This window comes from Phragmites australis, chromosome 4 (assembly GCF_958298935.1).
Source record: "Phragmites australis chromosome 4, lpPhrAust1.1, whole genome shotgun sequence".
In the NCBI taxonomy this organism is placed as follows: Eukaryota; Viridiplantae; Streptophyta; class Magnoliopsida; order Poales; family Poaceae; genus Phragmites; species Phragmites australis.
Genome location: NC_084924.1, coordinates 30,895,005 through 30,915,488, shown reverse-complemented (window position 1 = coordinate 30,915,488; position 20,484 = coordinate 30,895,005). Strand labels below are relative to the sequence as shown.

Here is a 20,484-nt window from a genome sequence, read left to right as displayed (position 1 = left end):
CAGTAGTGAATGGTTGTTTTGTAGTAGTGATCCTTAGAGAAGAAAAGTTAGGAGATGAAAGAAAATATTAGAAACTTAAATAATATAGAACATCGTATAGCACCTAAAAGATGTGAGGTCCTTACATCTGAACAATAAATTAAAAAACTAGAAATTCAAGAGAAAGTGAATAACTTATAATTATTTTTGAAGTGCTATATAATAAATATGTATATTAGTTAGAGCAATTACAGATGTATAATGTCTAACTATATTTTAAATTATAAACATTAGAATCGTGTACAAATTGTAGCCGTATTCTTGATCATAGAGATTATAATTGTATAATGCAACGACCGTAATACATTCTAAGCCTAGCCATGCAAAACAGCAGGCTTAGAAATTAGAATAGTCGAGTAAAAAAAGAGGGGTTTTTTTAGACGTCTTGTTATCGGTAGGTACGCTATTTATCATAAAAGAAAATTTTTATCTTTGTAAAACACATTAAGAGTAAATCTAAAGTTTAATACTTGTGGGTGTGATTTTTTTTTTTAAAAAAGAGAGGTGAAATTAGAAAGGTATTGCCCTGTTTTTGTTTACTTGTCACCATTGATTCACTATAGTAATTTTGATCTTACGTTTTTCTACGAAAAGTTCATAGATACCTAAAACTTTCGTATCATTATATTCATCGTGAAATATATTTTATTGGTATTATATATTTTTAAGTATTTGTAAACTTTTCATTAAAAATATAAGGTTAAAATTGCTCCAATAAATTAATAGTGACAAGTAAATGAAAACGGAGGTGGTATAAAATGTATGGATTTTGTAGTTTATACATAAACTCCATAATATAATAACCGGGAAGTGGATGACGTGCGTGGTTGTTGAGGCGGCACGTGGTAGAGACGAACCGGGGAAAGCACACAGCTCGGCGGGGCGGGCAGCGAACGGGTGCGCGAGCTCGGCGTCGTGGCGGAGCAAAACTTCCGGGGTGGGAGAGGAGAGAGAAACTTTGCAAAGATCCGACTTTGCGGGGGGGGGGGGGGGGTCGAGGTCTCTGGATGGGGACAACACGTGCGGCATTGCGGAGGGGACGAGGTGGAGGCGGAGGCGGAAGCGGAGGTGCCGGTGAGAGTGCCGCGGGGGTGGTGGAGGGCGACGGGGAGGCGCGCCAAGACGGTGAGGGTGGAGGACGCCGGCGATGGGAAGGGCCTGCCGCCGCCGTCGCCGGCGACGGGGCCGCACGCAAGCGGCAGGTCGCGCGGGGCGCGGCGGCAGGGCGAGACCATCGCCAAGGGGCACAAGAACTACGAGCTCATGCTCAACCTGCAGCTGGGCATCAGGTGACCCACCCGCGTCTAGTCTCATTCCCCTTCGTGCTGATGTTCTCTTCCAAAATCGAAAATGTCGCTTGGTGATCCCATCTCTCCGTCCAGGCGCCCAGTATTAATTAATGTGGCTTTGTGAACTGTTTTACTTTGAGGATTTTTTATTGATGGGATCTGTTGGTGCTATTGTGCATTTCATCTCATGTGATGCCATTTCCATACGGAGGAATTTAGATTTGGTTAGGGACTTTATTATAAGAGATTAGATCATCCTGGTTCCATGGTTATCTAAAGTTTTCTTTTTTGCATGAGAACTTACGATAGCTGGACAGAACAGGTGGGTTTCTTGACCAGTGATGGTTGATGAATGGTATTTTATCCTCCTTCAGCTGTTGATGCAAGATTTCAAGATGATTGTCTAATGCCTAATGCGATGTCTTGCAAGATTGAGAGCTATAATAGTGGTGGCTAATTGCCAGGATTTCGATGTCTGCCTCTGCCACTCCATTCAAAGGGCATGAGTGGTAACACCACGTGCCTTTTCTTCTATAAACTAAACACACACAACAGCGTGTTGTTGAAAGAAAGAAAAACAATACTGTGTGCCTTTTCACTGAAAATCAACATGTTTCTTTTAAAAAAAATCATTGAAAAAATTCGTTAAAAAATCAATACGCGGGGATGGCTACATAGAGGTACTCAGGGCCAGGGCTTGCCATACGATTTTGGTTGGACACTCATGCTTGGAAAGCTATTTTTTTGTCAACATTGCGGATCCCCCATTTTCCATTCATATAAACCGGAAACATGAGAGTTTAGCACAACGTAGAGGAGAAGATCCAGGCAATAGGAGACTACTATGAGATCTCTCAATATGGACAGCATGAAAGCACACTTGGAATGTCATCCTCTTTAACTTGCCATTTAGCTAATAGCAGTGGCTAGCGGATTGGCCAATTGAAATAGTATAAGGGATCAGCCCTTCTACAGCTATTCACTGGATAGTTGAACCCCTGACTTGAAGTAGAGTAGCATATTAATAAACAGGGAGCTTCCATGTGGCAAAAGCTTTTTTTTTGCAGTTACATATTTTAGTTATGAGTAGACATAGATCTTACCTTGTTACCTCTCATAATTAAGAATTGCATATGCCTTCTAACATCTGAAAGTAAATATGTTCGTGTCCTAATTATGTTTCCTTGATAACAGACACGCAGTAGGAAAGCAAGGTCCAATTACGCTTGATCTTAAGTCATCAGCTTTTGACCCGAAGGAGAAAGTATGGACAAGGTTCCCTCCGGAAGGCTCAAAATACACCCCTCCGCACAATTCTTGCGATTTCAAATGGAAAGATTACTGCCCTCAAGTATTCCGGTTGGCCATCACTCCCAACATTAATAAATGCGTATCACCTTCATTATGGTGGCATGCATGCTCATCAGAAGTTCAACACACCATTTATTCTAAAATGAATCACAGGACACTGCGCAAGTTGTTCAAGGTTGATGCAGCAGACTATATGTTATCCCTTTGTGGAGACCAGGCTCTACGGGAGCTCTCATCTCCTGGTAAGAGCGGAAGCTTCTTTTATCTCACAAGCAATGACCAGTATATGATAAAGACAATGAAGAAATCTGAAGTAAAGGTTTGTATGTTGTCTTTTTCCAAGTTCTTTCTCAACTTCAAAAACTACCGTTGGTTTTGTTCTTAATTAACCGAACACTTGTTATCATATAGATATTTCTGAAGATGCTTCGAGCTTACTATAATCATGTCCGGGCATTTGAGAATACTCTAGTCACCAAGTTTTTTGGTCTTCACTGTGTCAAATTAGCTGGAGCCAACCAAAAGAAGGTCAGCAATTAGCATTTATTTTTCTATCATGGTATAGCTAGTTGGCTACGGCAATTAGTAAATATACTCTTTCCAAGCTAACCTGTCATGCCTGATTATCTGTTTTCTGATGTACTATCACTCAGGTTCGTTTTGTCATAATGGGAAATCTGTTCTGCTCTGATTACTCTATTCATAGGCGATTTGACCTGAAAGGTTCATCCCTTGGACGAACAACTGACAAGCCACAGACAGAGATTGATGAGTACACTACTTTGAAGGATCTCGATCTCAAATTTATATTTCGATTACAAAAACAATGGTATCAAGAGTTTCAAAGGTGAGTGATGCTAAAGCTGATAAGAAATCATCACAATTTGACGCATGTTAATATAGAGGCTAAATCTGTTGAAGCAGACAAGTTGACAGGGACTGCGAGTTTCTCGAGCAGGAAAATATCATGGATTACAGTCTCTTGGTTGGTGTACATTTTAGGGATAAGATGGATAGGCTATTGACTGGAGGTTGGTTGGAAAAAAAAAACTATTTTAATAATTTTTGGCATGGTTATTGTGTACCTTACAAATTGCATTACTGCATTGCTTGAAGGTTCATTTGATAGTGACAGCAGCAGAGCATCATCACCTCACCTGTCTAGAGGAGATACAGATCCAAACAGGTAAAACAAGACACTCGATAATTCTTCACTTAGGTAAAACAAGATAGCGACCCAAACACTTGTTAGATGCAGCAGGATTTGTACCCTTTGGTCCATCCGTGTCTTATCCTAATTCAGGTAGATCTGCCAAAACATGGAGGCCATATTTGTTTTAGCCCAACATTTAGGCATTCCCTTCATGTGTGCTTCCTGAGTTGGGTCTAGTTGATAATTTTGGCTGCATTAATACCTTCTAATGTTAACATAACCAAGGTTGTTTGTTTGGACAGGTTAGCCAAGATAAAACTTGGGTCAAACATGCCAACAAGAGCTGAACTGACAGTACGAAAGAGTGACTGTGAATTACAGATTATGGGAGAGCCTACTGGGGAATTCTACGATGTTATATTGTATTTTGGAATTATAGACATACTTCAAGATTACGACATCAGCAAAAAGCTTGAGCATGCATACAAGTCGTTCCAGTACGACCCAACATCTATTTCAGCAGTAGATCCAAAACAGTATTCGAGACGCTTCAGAGATTTCGTATACAAAGCGTTCCAAGAAGACAAGTTAGACTTCTGAAAACACATAGAAACTCCATAGGTACTGTAGCCGCTGATATCGATATCGGTGTTGAACTGTCGAAACATGGTGCTGCTCAGATTGCCGCAGAGCTTTTGTTGACTCTAATTGCCACTTGCACATCATCATTTGTCCACACCAGACTGCAGTGCATAACAGCAGCTTCATCAGGATGATCAAGCCCCTGCCTGCGGACTTCAAGGAATTCAGCTGGCTCTCATGTAGAAATAATGCTCCAATTGAGATATCGGTGCATTTCAATAAGCAGGTTCAACAATATTTTTTTCACTAAATAGTTGTTAGCAAACTGCTTTCACGCAGCTGCCTTTCTACAGCTGCTATATTACATTGCACGGTGTAGCATGGCGCAGCAATGCCAAGCTATACCTAAATACATGCATATAGAAATCACTGATATTAGTGTAGACGCTGACTTGAACCAACCTACAGGGAAATTTGTAGTGACAGTTCAGAGATGTAAATCTTTTTTACATGAGACAGCATGTCACCTTTCTACTTTCTTTTGTTTATGGAATTATTGGACAAGAATTTACTCGGATTACTCGTGATTTTATATTTTACTAAATTGGGTGATTTTAACCCACAATCATGGTTTCAGCTACTGACTGCTGCCGTTGGGGAGGACTGTGTTCGGCAGGGCACTGTCTTGCGGAGGTTGGGTCGTGCGCGCTGCATAGTTAGGGTGAAAATGGGTACCCAATGGGTAATACTAGGTTACCACTTAATTTATTACTTTTCTTAATTTAATTGGGTGAAAATAATTTTTTAATTTATTTTATTTAGTTTTGGATCGACTCAATAACTTAAAAAATACCAGACTTGTATTCTTATACACCGTGGATGCATGGTGGCCTCTAGGTCTGCACCCGCAGATGGTGCCTTGCCGTGCAACCCCCACGGGAAACGCGACATCCAGGGTTTCAAATCCGGATAGTGGAGTAATATTCAGCTGGTAGACAACAGAGCATGCTTCCATTCAAGCAGATCTTTGTTTCCAGTTTGGGCAACAATGTCAATGCCCCAAACGAATACCGGACCGGCCGTACCGGCGGAGCCCGGAGGATGATAGATTTTCAAACGATAAATTAAGTTTAAATTTTAAGTTGTAATCTCAAGATAAACCTTCCGCAATCATAACAAGGCACGGCATCGCTGCTGGACGAGTGGTAGGGTAATCAGTCGCTTCCAATCCTTACAAGCAGGGCGGTGAAGAAAAGAAAGAAATGGGGATCGGGGACCCTGCATGCTTCCGTGAAGATAAAGTCTAGCGTCTTACCGGTTACAACCATGACACCTGCGAGACTGCATGCTTGCAAATTCTAAAATTTAAGATAAAAGTGACAGAATCATGTTAAAACACAGCCTCATGCCTTCAATAGATTATTTATAAACTCATGTCGGGTTCTCAATTAAACCCTGCTTCGCTCATCTCTTTGCACTAGGCATGAATCAAACGGCCATACAAGGTCTCAACCTCTAGTTTCTATAAAACCTCCATAAAATACATATACACCGCGACAACGCTGGAAAAACTCGTCTAAATGGCACCTCCATGACACATTACATACAGAAGACTACAACATCACACCCCACTCAAGAAGCTATTCTGATGCAACAACAAAACGGCGAAATCATATTGAAGAACAAAATAGATTTACACTCGCAGAGGCAGTTTTCTACAATTGACAGCCGGGGAGAAAAGAACCACTACTGAGAATATACAATCATGGAATTGAATGATCATCCTACCTTGGGTTGTTCCAAGGAGAGGGTGGCTTGTATGGAAAACCCTGAGGAGCAGATCCATGTCCTAAATCAAGGCTATGGAGTTGTTCCATTAGCTGCGACCTCCGCTCTTTGAAGAAATCTAGTCTAGTTGTTAGTTCTACCAAAGTGGAGGATGCCATCATTGGTTGCCTCCCATATTCAATGCCCTGTCGTGCAAAAATATGAATAATCTTAACATTTTTTACAGTATATTTAATATTTAAGCGCTGTGATTTCACGAACCTCGGCTAACTTTGGGACATTGATGGTCACAGAAGTGTTCTCTGTAGACATGCTTGTTGAGGCTTCTGTGCCTCCTACACTCGAAGAGGCATCAAATGAAAGCTTACGGGTAAGTGGCCTTGAACAACCATAAGGTAGCACGTGTTGCTTGATGTTTCTCCATTGTGATGAATCCACTGAACTCTCCTGCTAACATGATTCAATGTAAGTATTGATGGATACAGTATCACCTACAAACTTTTCATCAGATTTATATGGGAATGCCACACATAGCAATGGTTAGAGCCACAAGTCGAATCAATGTAGTTCATAATGGATGGATACGTTAACACATTATAACACCACGATAAAGGAGAGAAATTTCCTACTGCGTGGCAATCATGGTTAGCAATCACCCTTACTCGTACTCTGATGTTTGATTGGTAAATTATTTACTACGAGAAACTCAAGCTTAACACATGGAAAATTGATAATTATAAAAGCCTCCAGACTAAAGGTTGGCCCACTTTTACCAAAACACTGCAAACCGATATAAGTTAACTTTAAAATAATTACAAGCACGAAAATCCAATTGCTGCTTACACAAAATTTGACCGTAACTCTACTCAATAAGTAAGGCATGTTCATATCATATTTCATTTTCCATCACTAAGTTTTTTCTTACCAGCTGGACAACTTTTAATTTTCTGCTTACCAGCATGAACAATAACAGTGATGTTCATTTTTTTTAGGGAAACAGTAACGTTCAATTTCAAAACTGAAGGCTTGTAATTTACATAGCATTTCAACAGTTTATTTGAATCATGCATGCTGACAAGCCAATCTGTAAGAATTGAAAAATTCAAGGGGTTTCAGCACTATCATTAAGAACAGAAAGTGTAGAGAGAATTTCTTAACATACCTCGTATCTCTGCTTCTCTTGATTGCAGAAAGCAAGGTTCATGTCAAATCCTTGTTGAACAAAATTTCTGGCAGGAAGAAATATGAAGAATAAATTAGGGGAACATGACATATCCAACCACACGTCTAGAAGCATTGAATTGTTAATTATGAATGCAAAAATAATCTATTCCAGTGATATAGTGTCCACAATAGAATCTGTGTTACAACTTACAACCAGGTTCAGCATGATTCACACTACTAGAAATGGCTTTTCTTGGATGGCATAGAACTATTGACAGTTCCCCACTGGATTCAGATAGTTGCAAGAAACCAAAAAAATGCTATAACCAGAGATCCAGAAGCATCCCAAAAGAACTTGCAAGAGCAGAATTTGTATCTTACTGCTGCAAGAAGTGACCAGGAAGACAGTGATGATGATCATTTGCATCCACTGCAGAGCCATACTGGTGTTGGCGTTGTTGATTGAGTTGGAGGTGAAGCTCCGAAACCTTCTGTTTTAACCTTGCAACATCAGCTTCAGCAAGAGCAATCTCCTCAAGCTCTGCCCTTGTCTAAGGTAAAACAGGGAGGAAAATGAGACTCCATAAAATAAATCCAGCAAGTGTACTAAGGGTTGTACCTTCACGTCCATAGAACATGCACTTGAAAACTGTCCAGAAGACATGCTCAAGCCAACCTCCAATGCAGCTCGAAGATCCCTCTCAGCTTGTAGCTGTTCTTGCAACCTGGACACCTACAGTTATAAGCAGTTGTAGAAACTACAGTTAGAACAATTATCACACCATCTATATATCTCGAACTATTCAACAATAACAGCACCAGAAGAAAATAAAGGGGAAATTATCAATTTGGCCCCTCAGCTTTTGGACTGTGCTCAGTTTAAACCTTGAATTTTGCACTGGTAATATTTTTTGACCCCTTAACTTGCGAGATGTGTCCAATTAAAGCCTTCCCTATAGCTAACTTGTAAGTTACAGACAGACAAGGCCCATCTATAATTTACCACCTGTAGGTAGGACCACAAAGGATCCAAATAACAGCTGAACCTGATTCCTGCTGGTTGCCAGAAATCTTGGCTAGGACTGAGATTTCTAAAATTGCACGCTACTCCAAAGAAACATAGATATTAATTATGTACCATAGGTATAGGAGTATAGGACCATACGAAGCTAAAAAAAGAAAAGCAAAGAAAATAAAGCCAGTAGGTAAATAAAAGGACACCAGTCATCTCATCTCCCAACAAACCAATGGCAAGCTTATAGTTAAAACTCTTGAGAGTTGGAATAACTTGCTCCCAGAGATAAGGGACCAACATATCGAGTTAGTGGTCTAGAAGTTCAAGGTAAACAGGACCTAATCGTGGGGTTGAGGGACCGAAATATACTTTCATCCTAAACACATAACAAAGCATGGGTAAGAAAATTTGACAAGGCAAGGGAATGCAGCATACATCCTGTTCCAGAGCCAAACGGCGTTCATGTAGTGCTTGTTTTCTTCTTTCCAAACTTGCCTGTAGAATTGCATTGCCCCTAGCCTGAGAGGCACTTTCTATTAGATTACAGGAGGCCAATAGATCAAGGTTAATTAGCACATGTGCACTTTCTTCCCGTACCTCTTTGGCAATTCTGTTTTGCAGATCATTCTTTGCAATCTCAAGCCTTTGAATAGCAAGCCTGAAATGTTTGTTCGCATAGTATAAGTAAATAAACTGATTTTCTGGTTATATGCATCCGAGAAAAGAACAGGAGACTACCAAAAGAAAAGTGCACTTTGTTCGTGAATTTCTGAGACAGTTGTGGTAACATAACCAGAAAGCTAACAAACAATGACCTTCATTAATAAGTAATGACCTTCAAATGCAAAGGACATACCATATTTCTAACTAAGTAGTAAGCATGAAGAATACAGATGCTACAGGACAAGAAATAAATGGTTTTATAAGATGCCCTAAATGTAATATTACTTCTCATAGTTACAACTATCAACAAAGTCCACTGCATGAAAAATTAGTGTAAACACATATGGTTAGTGCTTTAGTGGCAAAGGGCTTACTCTTCTTCGCCAGATGAATCGACTGATTCCGAATGTTGGCTCTTTCTTGCCTGTGCATGAATCATATGAATCAGAATTTTGGACTGTACTTCTGATAATTACAACAGCTCCAAGAACAATATGGAATTCAGTGAGCCAGAAAGGGACTTTACTACATACTCAAAAATAGTGCCATGAAAGGCAGACAAACAGAAACATAAACTAGATTTCTTGCTTACATTATTCCGCCCCCAAAAGTTACTGCGCTTCACATGCGGGTGAGATCCATTAATTTTGTTTGACTGTCTCTCTACAGAATATTCAGAACTTTGACTAGGTACAGAAATTCCAGGTTCAAATGAAGAAAGGATATCTCCCATAGACAATGGAGTCTCATGACCAGATGTTAGATTAGAAGGGTTGTTGTCACTGAGTAATGCGTCCGCATTTGCTGAACCATTTTCAGTCGAACAACTATTTTGTACTTTGCTCAAATCCACATTTCCTTCCAACACCTCTACAGAGAGTTCAGCATCTGATTCATCAGCATTGACAGCCTGTTGTTCGATCAGGAAAACTACAATAAGCAACAGACAAAAAAACAGCAGAAAACTAGGACATGACAAATACAGCATTAAATATTAGAACGTGTTATAACCTCATATAACAAGACCTAGAAATCTCAACAGTCAACACAAGAAATTTTGGAACAAGAAGGAACCTAACAAATGAACATGCTATAATAAAACTTGGAAACCGCTGCCAAACCTTAAACACAGTTCTTCTATGGCTATATATCCAAAATGCAACACAGATAGATTGAGACTTCTGGCCAACGGTGTTAACCTTCATGATGCACTATCATTATATTGCATACACACTAGATGCTGCTAGGCAATAACTACCACTTAAGTCGTTCATATCTATACTGATCAATACCAATAGGACATATAGCATGCCACCATGTTGTATCATCTTTTGTACACCATTCGCCAGTAAAACTGCTAACTCAGATTAAAGATTCACAGTTGCAGTAATGGTAACATCAGCAAACACCAAGGATAAAAAAAATCAAAAGAATGAAGCACAAAAAAAAAAAACCTTATAGTCATAGAGGTCACTGCCAGCATATCCACTGCTCTCACTCAATTTCCCACTAAGTACACGTTCTGCACCATTGTCATCATCCATTTCTTGATCTACATCATTTTCTGCATCATGAAATCCGTTACCCTTGGCATCCAAGTTCCCATCATCAGTTGATGCTTCAGTACCACTATCTTCAATATGAGACTCCGGTGACAAGGAACATCTGAGGTGTTTGTCCTGTAAAAATGATAATCATGAATAATCAATAGAATAGCTATGCTTTCTTTCTAGTTCCCATGTGTAAATTTGTAAGCCACCCTAACAAAATATATGCTAGTGTAATACAAAACTTCGTAGAGCCAAATTCAATGCCAATAAGCCAAAGATTGAATCCGAAGGGGCAATGCTACTGTCGAATGAAAGAACCTTACATCAAATATACCCTCATATTCCTCTAAGAGAGTTGTGACAATGCCTTGAGCGCTGTTAGCAGCATTTGCTGCAGCAAGAAGCTGAGCAGAATCGTCACCATCCATATCAAATACCTCATCCATCTCACATTCACCAGCCAGAAGTGGACGCAACAGAAGAGGTGCCATACATGCAGCAACCGCTGATGCGGTCATCCGATTTTCAGAAGTGTGAGAGGCAATAGTGTGCATCATTTTCAAAATTCTGCAACCAAAAAAACATACAACTCTTTGAAGAAAGAATTTTTGCCGTAATGAAATGTTTCAACAACCACTTAACATGTTTCACATCATAAATAGCAGGGGATAATAAAAATGCAGCAAAACTACATCCAATGAAGAAACATTGTGAAATTGCATTTCTGAATAAACTAGAAAAATATTGTGAAGCTGAGAAATATTAGTCGTTATTTCAAATGAAAGTAGCATCTGCAAGACAATGATAACATGCTCAGGCTCAGCAGCAAACTGGATTTTTCACATAAATCAATTATGCATTGCAGTTAGCATAAGCTGGTAGACAAAGAGAAGTCAAATGAGAACACAACTTCCCAGCAAAAGCATTTAGATGTTATCCAGTGCTTAAAGATAATGCTATGAGAAAAATGTAAAACTAACCTCTGCAGTAACCGCCGATTGGGCTCAGGAAATGTCTCATATATAGCTGAACGCATAGCATTTATCCTAGCATCCTTAGACTCCAGACCTAGGCAAGTGAAATAGAATAGGAATAATTAACCACATTGAAAACGTCAAAAGAATAGGAATGCACATAGAATCTTGGCTACGTCCATAACAACCATTTGAGTTATTAAAATGCTTTAGGAATAAAATAACAACCATGAGAAATCTATAGTAACAGAGAGCTGCCTTATGTTTATACAAAAAAAGAAAAACCCAGAGAGCACCCTTCCCCATGATTTTTTTATGAAGACAGGGGTGGTATGAACTACTTGTTAACTAGAGTACTATACAAGGTGATGGATAGACAATCCTCAGACCTACCACACCATCCATAACGGATCGAAGGCCAACAAATATTTACACCACATGCCATAACACATAAACAGTCAAGAACATTTGGCTTAAAGACAAAATACTTACGAAAAGCTTCCAATAATGCTGTACAGCAAGAAGCAGGCACTGGGGATGATGGTAGCTCTCGGAGAACATGCTGCGGAGGCATTCCAAACAATACAAATAGTGAGAAAAGCAATTATTTGTGATCTGTGGTGCACCAAAATTTTTGAAACTACAATGACATAGGTACCTTTACACAGTCACCGACAATGTGAGCATCCTCATCTGCTGAAAACTCAGTCCTTCCTGGTATAGAATTGAAATTATATAGATGTTAATCAATACAAGGATACCACACCAGCACAAGGAAGCTACCAACACCAAAGACTTGATACAAAACTAATGACACCAACCTTGCTCATATTCCTGCAATCTCCTGTCAACCTCTTCCACATCTGCAGCCTGACGCAAAATCCCTTCCACTTTTATCCCTGCAAGAGAAGATTTACATAACCCATTAAAATTCATGTTAAGGAAATTAACCTAGCACCATGTAAGGGCTTCAGGCTCAAGCTAACACTATTTTTGCCCCCACCATGTTTCTCAAGAAAGTGCAGGGCTTTTTCTAAAAAAGAAGGGCTGCCATCAATATCCTCAAGTGCAAGCAGAATTGGCCTGCCTGTTACCAATGACTTGATTGGCCTCTTCTCTCTCCCTGCGGACAATGGGGAAAGGCATCATTAAACAATAAAAAAGTTCCAAAATCGAGAAGCAGAAAAATGCAGCAGTATAAAGAGACCAACAATTTGGAATAGCTCCTTCATATGTGTCAGCCGTGTCATTACGAAATATCCCATTATGTCCCATCACAAGAGCTGCATTTGGAGCTTGTGCAAGAGCTTCTTCTAATGCTGTTTTCCACTCAAATAAATCTTCAAAGGTTTCTGCCTGTATTGTGCAAAGGTAAATTTTTTAAAGATATAAAAAACAGAACACATGTTTGTTTATTTAAATTCTCATTATTTATCAGAGGAATCTAATTATTAAATTGACAATAAAAGCCAAATACCTTAAGGGTGAACGCACGACCATCACGGCCATCTGGGAAAAGGACGGTCAACAACTTCTTATCTTCTCTGACTACCACACTGCAAATGAGAAGTGCTATTAATACAGTACTATTAATGCACAACACCCCGACAAAAAGAAAGATATGAAAGGAATAACGAGAATGAGATAAATACCTCCCAGAATTATTCAAATCAATCCCTCCTAGAGTAGCATTCACTTCACCACCTCTCTGGGGCAAGGTACTCTGCAATTACAGCAAAAGGCTACTTGTCAAGTGAGATAAGGTGTGCTTACACAAGATATAAATTGGATGAGTGAACTAACAAGAGACAAAATAAGGAAATGGCCACCAAGAGTTCAGCTAAATTAAATTCTACTTAGAATGTGGGGGATAAGAACAAGCTGCTTGACACAGCTAGGGATCTTGCTGTTACGGGCTAGAATGGAATCGAAGCATATGGCGCAGTTGTAGTGGACAACAGACTGCGGGAGAGGGCCTCAGCGCCGGCTGGCCGTGGTGAGGGTGGTGGTGTGTCTGGCAGAGAGAGGCAAGGAGGAGATATCCTTCTAATTTCTGCTTGTTCTTTATCAATAATCCTCCACTCTTTATATAGAGAGGTTGCCTAACAATCTGGAATTCAATAGAAACCAAATCTATTTTAAGAATCTAATCTCTAACTTCCCTATCTAATTTAGCTAACTTAACGGGTAAGACAATAAACAAATCCTCATCGTAGACCTGCTGCTGCAGTACCATAACACATGCTTTACCATTCCCAAATGGCTGGATATTTGATATAATGTATATACAGAACTATCATATCCAACATAAGAGAATTCGTATACATCCAAAGCAAGGAAGAAACACGATACATAGAAAAAAGAAGCTGCAGGACATGACAACATTATTCTGCTGCGCGGAAGATAGATAGCTGAGCTTGGCTAATAAAGAGAGCAAATAGTGCAATCACTAATCTGTCTGCTATGAGGCACTGAACCTGGACAGTTAGGGCCTGTTTGGTTTTTGGCCCCAATAGACCAAGCCAAAATTTGGCAAGGAAAGAGGCCAAGCTAAATCAGGGCAGTGCCAAATTTTGGCCGTCAAAATGGCGTTTGGTTCGTGACGAAGCCAAATTTGAGATAGGTGCCAAAATTAGAGGGAAAATAGTGTTTGGATTGCAGCCATGACAAAGTCTGACAAAACTCTGTGTATGACATGTGGGTCCCACTTGTCAATAATTTTTTTTTCATCAAAATATAGTCATATGAGATCTTGTTTTGTAGATCTAATTATAAGGAATATTATGGTGCAAAAAAAAATCATAAATTGGATATACAGTTTAGAAGATAAAATGGTTTGAAATTTGTTAATCCTGAAATTTTGAAACATGTGTACCCTATCACGTGCTGCCACGTCACACAGGCAACTGGGAAATTTGGCTGGGCAGCTCGGGCGGCCGAATTGCTCGCCCGGGAAAGGGCCTGGCTTTGTGAAGCAAAAGTTTGGCTGCCAAATTTTTCTTTGGGCTAGCCAAAATTTGGCTCCCAACCAAACGGAGGCCAAAATAGTCGGGTAAGGCCAAAAATTGGCTTGTTCAGGTTGGTTCAAGATCCAAACATGCCCTTAATACTGATGCATGATGGTAGTATCTGTATGCATGCAGACAGAAACTGAATTAAGGGCTACTCGCCAATCAAGGATGCAATGCGGACAGAAGTATCCAAGCTCTAACCTACTAGATCCATAAGCAGTATCATTGTAGCAGTTTCGGGAGTCTACAACATTTACCCTCACATCCTGTTAAAGTTATACTTTTGCAAGAACCAATTCAATCATCAAATGTTACAAGTAACAGTAATCGCTTTTCATAATAAATTATATAGAAGTTCCAACCCAGCCATATATTGCACTCAACAAATAAAAAAATAGTTAAGAAAGAGATACTAACAGGATCACTCTTGAAGAAAACTAATGATGTTCGTGTGAGGATGAACCAACGTTTTTTCCATGATTTCCATCCAATTCCTGAGAAATACAGATGCATGAATTCTCTTTCACAATAAAGAACAAGAGGTATTAACATACGTAAACATTTGTACAAGAGCACAACTAACCATGTGGAACTGAACCAAAGAAACCAGTGCTCACGGCATGTAATAAAATATGTATAGGAAAAAGGTTGTTCTGCTTGCTTGATTTACCTAAATACTGATTTCAAGAAATCAATTTGTTTGAGCAAATAGTGATTTAGCTAGATGGAAGGCTCGTTTGGTTGGTTGGTTTGGCAGTTGATTTAAAGTTGAGCAAAAGACAATTCAAAAAACTAGTGTTTAATATGCTCCGTACATGATAACAGATTTCAATTTTTCTTTCCCACTTAAGTTGCGAAAATGACACATATAACAGCAGTCATTCTTAATATGTACTGAAATCAGGAGAAGAAATGAAAAAAGAAAGAAAAAAAAATACTTGATACAAGCATTGATGACTTTTTCATGCATGACGCAGCGACTTTGGGCTCGTCTTTAAAAAACAGCTTTTATGATTGTACATTTTTTTTTGGAGCTCCTGGTGCACATGTGTTATTAATAAAACATTTAAATTTGATTGCTCTACTGAGGAAAGTACAAAACATTTTGTTTGTTTGGAATAGCAACTTGTATTCAATAGTAGCCCCTGAGGGCAACATATAGAGTACATGAGAAGTACAGGATAAGGACTGTAGTAACCTAACCTATACATAATGGAAAAGGATTCTATATTCCTAACCCCCCCCCCCTCAAATGAAAGGTGTATGCAATAGCGTTGCATTTGAAAGAGGTGACACTAAGTAATAAACTTAGACAAATACATCCAAAAAATGTCTCTTCAAAGCCACCGTAGAGTTGAGTCTTGTAATCCTGTCAGACCAACTCGAGCAGGATCTCCGAGAAGGCAGAGGCCGTGGCAGGGTCCTGCACCTCTTACACGGCAGAAAGTAGCATGTGGTGGATGGCGGACGGAGGAGCACAGCGGATCGAAGCGGCGGCATGGGGAAGCAACGGCGGCGGCGGGTGGGCCAGCCGATCAGCATACGGGACCCAGCAGCTGGGAAGCCGCTCGGCGAGCATGGCTGGGTGCAGATGACCACGCCGGCAGGAGAGCGCGAGGCAGAGTCGAGGCAGCCAACGAGTAGAAGGAGCTTAACCGGCAGAGAAGAGATAGTGGAGGGAAAGAAGCCGGCAATGGGAAGAAAAATCGGCAATTTTGGCTAGATCGGGACGAGTTGCAGCGTCCATGAAAAACCTAGCTATGATACTATGTTAGGAATAACAATTTGTATTCAATAGTAGCCCCTGAGGGCAATATATAGAGTACATGAGGAGTACATGATAAGGACTCTAGTAACCTAACGTATACGTAATGGATAAGGACTCTATATTTCTAACACTGTTCATCCCACTTGGTTATATAATTGAATGGTAGTAAAATTACATAAATTGGTAGTAAAATTACATAAATTCTCTTTAAAAAACAATAACTAATCAACAAACAAGGAAAGAGTCAGCCTAAAAAAGAATAAAGTCATTGCATCATTGCACAATGATGGTTTCTCAGCTTATCACCAGAAAAGAAAATGGAGGCTTCCAAAATAGCCTTTTAAAAATGGCACAAAAGAAATGAAGAAGTTTGAAAGGGAAGTGATACTTCTCATTTGTATGTTTTCATTAAATAAACTAGAGAAAAACATTGGTGAAGCACACAGGCCGCTAGACATTGTGTGTGGATGATAGGTAGGGGTTACCTTTGGATGATATGAAGAGAGGCCCACTCTTGAAAACCTGGTTAGAATGGTTATGGCATCAGACATGTTATAATACTAGCAGCTAATAACAGATACAGTAAAATACTGCAACGTTTACCCACCCAAAACCCTAGTTTTCAATCAAGTACCACCAGAGGCCAATCCAGTATTAGTGGTGGTCAGAGCAAAAAATGGCATAAAGATTTTTATCACAATTCTTAATAAAGTCTTTTGACTTCAAGTCTAGTAATAATGGAAAGTGTCCTGCTTTATGCTAAATGTCGCAAGCATAAGCAGGTGTTAGGAGTCAGGAGTAACTGAAGTAGTTCAATTTAACTAATCGATGGCTATGCACTAATTTAATAATGTTATGATTGAAGCATCTTAGTTGGTTCACTGATGCCAAACAGCTTTGTGAACTTCCATGAAGCCCACTGATCCATACAGAATGCACTCATTTTGGACACATATCAGCCTCATAAATTCTCCTCCCTCCTTGCACTGTTGCTTCTCTTCTTCAAACCATAGTATCCTTCATTTCCAATCTACTTTACCATATGCTCTTACCATTTTTACTCCAGGTTACCATACTGCAAATCTCATCACCTGAGCTGCCTTTTTCAGCCTGCCCAATTTAAGTAACATCACTTATCTCAGCAGCACACCAAAACCGTTGCAACATCTTTCACATGGTCACACCATTTAAACAGAACGACAGTCCAATTCAGTTCTCAAGGCAGAGTCACACTCACAATGCCCCTTCAACCATTGTGAAACCAACAAAACCTCTGAAATGCACTTCTATGGTGTATTTATGGTAAATTCACCTACAAATCCAATCCGAATCTGAGCTGCATTGCCAGTATCCTAGCAGTATCAACATCAGTCCTGACGACTGTAGCTACTGAGGACCCAATGGGGCGGAAACTCTACAAGCAGGCACCTCCAACGCAATCCAAACTGAGGTCCAAGCCAACCTATTAATAGAAGAGAAGCAGCGACTCGTGCAGGCCAACACCACCGTAGAGCATCGTACCCTGGCAGCTCAAGCCATGCGAAGTCAACAAGCAAGCTACCGGCCACCCACCGATACACAAAACGGGGGAGATACCCATCAGCTGATCAGCATCAGATACCAAAACCGCACCAAACCCCCCAACACCCGCCCACCCACGCACTCACGCACGCAAGGGACCGCGCGAACGCACCGTGTTGCCGCTAGCTGCCGCGGCGCCGCCACCTCGCTGGTACCTCTCGAACGCCGCCCCCGGCGCCGGCGCGGACGACATCCCCTCCCCGCCACCGCCGCCTCAGATCGACCGCGCCCGAGCCGCCCCGCTCTACGGCAGCCGCGGCATTGGATCCGGGGCCGCGGCAGCCGATCTGGCGCGCCGCTGAGGGGAGGGGCGGCTGTTAGGGTTTGGGTTTTGGGTGCTAGCTTCTGGGGAGGGAGGCGCAGGCGGAGATGGGCGTGGCGAGAAGGAGGTGGTGGTACTACGGCGAGGGGAGGAAAGGGAAAGCGACACAGATGGTGGCTACGGCTGGGCTGGCTGCTTTGGAGCCATTCAAGGGTGGGGTGGGGGCTTGCTCTCTACGCTTTCTCAAATCCGTAGCGAATACAGGAGGTGATGTGTGTGTGTGTTTTTTTTTTCGGTTAAGCCCTGGCCCAACCTTCAATTTTTGGCCGGATGCACGGGAAATTTCCTCCAATTTTTTAGCATGGAAGAGGAGAAAAATGAGAAGAAGGTGTTAGAGAACCTGAAGTTTTATATTCTATCTTAATATCTTAAAATATTATATTCTATATTTTAAGAATTTTTTTACTATATATATACGAGGTAGAACCCTTCATTGTAAATACAGATTAATAAAGAATAAATAGTTTTTCCCTTATATTGTGTCTCTTTTACAATTGTTCTCTCGAGGGATCGATGGACTACACTCGTAGCCATGGTTCCTCAATACGTTATTAGTAAGAAGCTCTGCCGGAGACAAGCTAGGGAACCGGATCATCTCGCTGGTGAGGATAGAAAGGTACTATCAATTCGGTACATACATTCGCTTCTACTATTTATTTTGCGTCAAAAAATAGATCTGAATTGCATGAATAGTAGCGAGTCCGCATAAACAGTAGCGAGTTTGTACGAATATCATCATCGCATCTCGCATGAACAATATGACTTATGGATGAACTGTAGTGAAATTGCATTAACTCCACGAATCTGATTTGGTGGGGCCCGCAGCCACCACCTCGCCGTCGACCGGTACCAAAGGTTGTTGTCTCCGCACAGATCAAAAAACAAAGGAACACGTTGTCGCCCGAATCCGCTAGCTGCCGCCCTCAATCAAAGTATGCGGTGGCTCGAAGGCCACCGCCACATATCGAAAAAAGAGGGGGTGTATGGTTGCACCGCCGGCATGGAAGTTGGTAGCTTTCTTGCTTCGCCGTGCCGCTGCACCCCTGGAGGACTGTCAGGGCTACCCTGAGCACTCGCCGCTATACACCCTAACCACACGTGCCACTACCTTGAAGCCGTTGCACACCGCCTGTGCCCATGCGTCGCCCGAAGCGGTGTCGTCGGACTATCACGCCGCTGCAACCTCTGATGGACCACCCTGTGCCTAAAGTGGCCCCACCGTGTTCCATACCGCCCGCATGCAGCGTGCCGCCAGCCGCACCGCTCGCACGCGTGACCACCTGAAGCGACGCCACCACGTGCTGGCACCCGCCGCCGCCCGGATCGTGTGCCACTGCAGCCCTCGCGAACCACACCGGCATCGCCCCCACATGGGCATAGAGCACCATCGGCGCCACCCCACACCGTGCGCTGCCGGCCGCCTCTCGGATTGAATTGGGAGGTAGCTAGGGTTTCCAATAGTTGCCCCATATAAGCACGGTGCGCGAGGTGGATGTGCCAGGCCGACCCAAGTTGTAAGCAGGCCAGCACCATAGAAGGAAAATCCGGTAAAAGAAAAAGAAATTTTTGATTTTTGCCCCCCCCCCCCCAAAGTTTTTCCATTATTTGAGCGCAATCTTGAATTTTTGCATTTAGACCCCTGGTTATTCTGAAATTTATCCAGATGCTCTGTTTTGCATAGAAGTACATCTAGAGTTTGATTTTTTATCTGTTTTAACAATTATGCAGTATTTACTTCTGTTATTATTGTTTATATGTTGTTAGTTATTATTTTACTATTTAAATTACCTATTATGTGTTTAAATTTAGTAAAATTCATATAATAGTATAGAAAATGTTAAAAATTTGCAGTAATCCTATTTAGCGACATGATGCAACTTTACTAGTAGTAATGCTTGCATTATTAAATATGCAGATGGCTGGCACTACAAATAAGGAGTTCGGTGAGCTTAGTGTAGATAGCTGCAACTATCTCACTTGAGTGTCGGATATCCGAATTGTACTTGGAGCGAAAAGGCTCTGCACTGCCATTGGCTTAGGAACAAGTAGTACAATGGCCCCCACGGAGGATGAGAATGATCAGTCACTTTATTTTCTATACCATCATCTCTCTCCCACTTTGAAGGATGAGTACATGGCAATGACTAGTACTAAGGTATTATGGGACGCACTGTAGGAGCGTTTTGAGCGTCTTAAGTACACCATCAAGCCTCTTGTAGAGTAAGAATGGGTCCGGCTCTATTTTTATGACTTCAAGTATGTCAGAGAGTACAA

The 20,484-nt window shown here is 41.1% G+C and overlaps 2 protein-coding genes across 3 annotated transcripts; one reads left to right on the top strand and one right to left on the bottom strand.

The window, feature by feature from the left end:
- Positions 1 to 1,102: 1,102 nt before the first annotated feature.
- Positions 1,103 to 4,952, top strand: LOC133916078 (phosphatidylinositol 4-phosphate 5-kinase 4-like). The gene is made up of 8 exons (XM_062359579.1): positions 1,103 to 1,328; positions 2,523 to 2,687; positions 2,793 to 2,958; positions 3,051 to 3,167; positions 3,293 to 3,486; positions 3,564 to 3,670; positions 3,756 to 3,825; positions 4,095 to 4,952. The coding sequence occupies exons 1-8, from the start codon at positions 1,303 to 1,305 to the stop codon at positions 4,390 to 4,392; spliced, it is 1,143 nt and encodes a 380-aa protein (XP_062215563.1). The 5' UTR covers positions 1,103 to 1,302; the 3' UTR covers positions 4,393 to 4,952.
- Positions 4,953 to 5,858: 906 nt separating this feature from the next.
- On the bottom strand, positions 5,859 to 18,412 carry LOC133916076 (rho GTPase-activating protein 7-like). 2 transcript variants are annotated; one of them, XM_062359573.1, is made up of 22 exons: positions 18,001 to 18,412; positions 16,793 to 16,829; positions 14,957 to 15,033; positions 13,181 to 13,251; positions 13,006 to 13,084; positions 12,740 to 12,884; positions 12,532 to 12,651; positions 12,350 to 12,427; positions 12,187 to 12,242; positions 12,021 to 12,090; positions 11,535 to 11,622; positions 10,878 to 11,121; positions 10,459 to 10,683; positions 9,597 to 9,914; positions 9,379 to 9,428; positions 8,939 to 8,999; positions 8,777 to 8,860; positions 7,946 to 8,059; positions 7,708 to 7,877; positions 7,325 to 7,391; positions 6,424 to 6,612; positions 5,859 to 6,347 (listed from the first exon to the last, which is right to left on the bottom strand). In XM_062359573.1, exons 1-22 carry the CDS (start codon positions 18,079 to 18,081, stop codon positions 6,159 to 6,161), a joined length of 2,613 nt encoding a protein of 870 aa, XP_062215557.1. In that variant the 5' UTR covers positions 18,082 to 18,412; the 3' UTR covers positions 5,859 to 6,158. The 2 variants fall into 2 exon arrangements, with proteins under 2 accessions (XP_062215557.1, XP_062215558.1); XM_062359574.1 differs by having other exon boundaries at positions 6,424 to 6,609; positions 18,001 to 18,411.
- Between the last annotated feature and the right edge of the window lie 2,072 nt (positions 18,413 to 20,484).

Coding starts and splice junctions, on each gene's coding strand:
- LOC133916078 (XM_062359579.1), top strand. CDS start 1,303: ATGCTCAACCTGCAGCTGGGCATCAG. Junction 2,688..2,792: donor TACTGCCCTCAAGTATTCCG/GTTGGCCATCAC, acceptor AATGAATCACAG/GACACTGCGCAAGTTGTTCA. Junction 3,487..3,563: donor TGGTATCAAGAGTTTCAAAG/GTGAGTGATGCT, acceptor CTGTTGAAGCAG/ACAAGTTGACAGGGACTGCG.
- LOC133916076 (XM_062359573.1), bottom strand. CDS start 18,081: ATGTCGTCCGCGCCGGCGCCGGGGGCGGCGTTCGAGAGGTACCAGCGA. Junction 13,085..13,180: donor GATTTGAATAATTCTGGGAG/GTATTTATCTCA, acceptor TCTCATTTGCAG/TGTGGTAGTCAGAGAAGATA. Junction 12,652..12,739: donor TGAAGGAGCTATTCCAAATT/GTTGGTCTCTTT, acceptor CATTGTCCGCAG/GGAGAGAGAAGAGGCCAATC.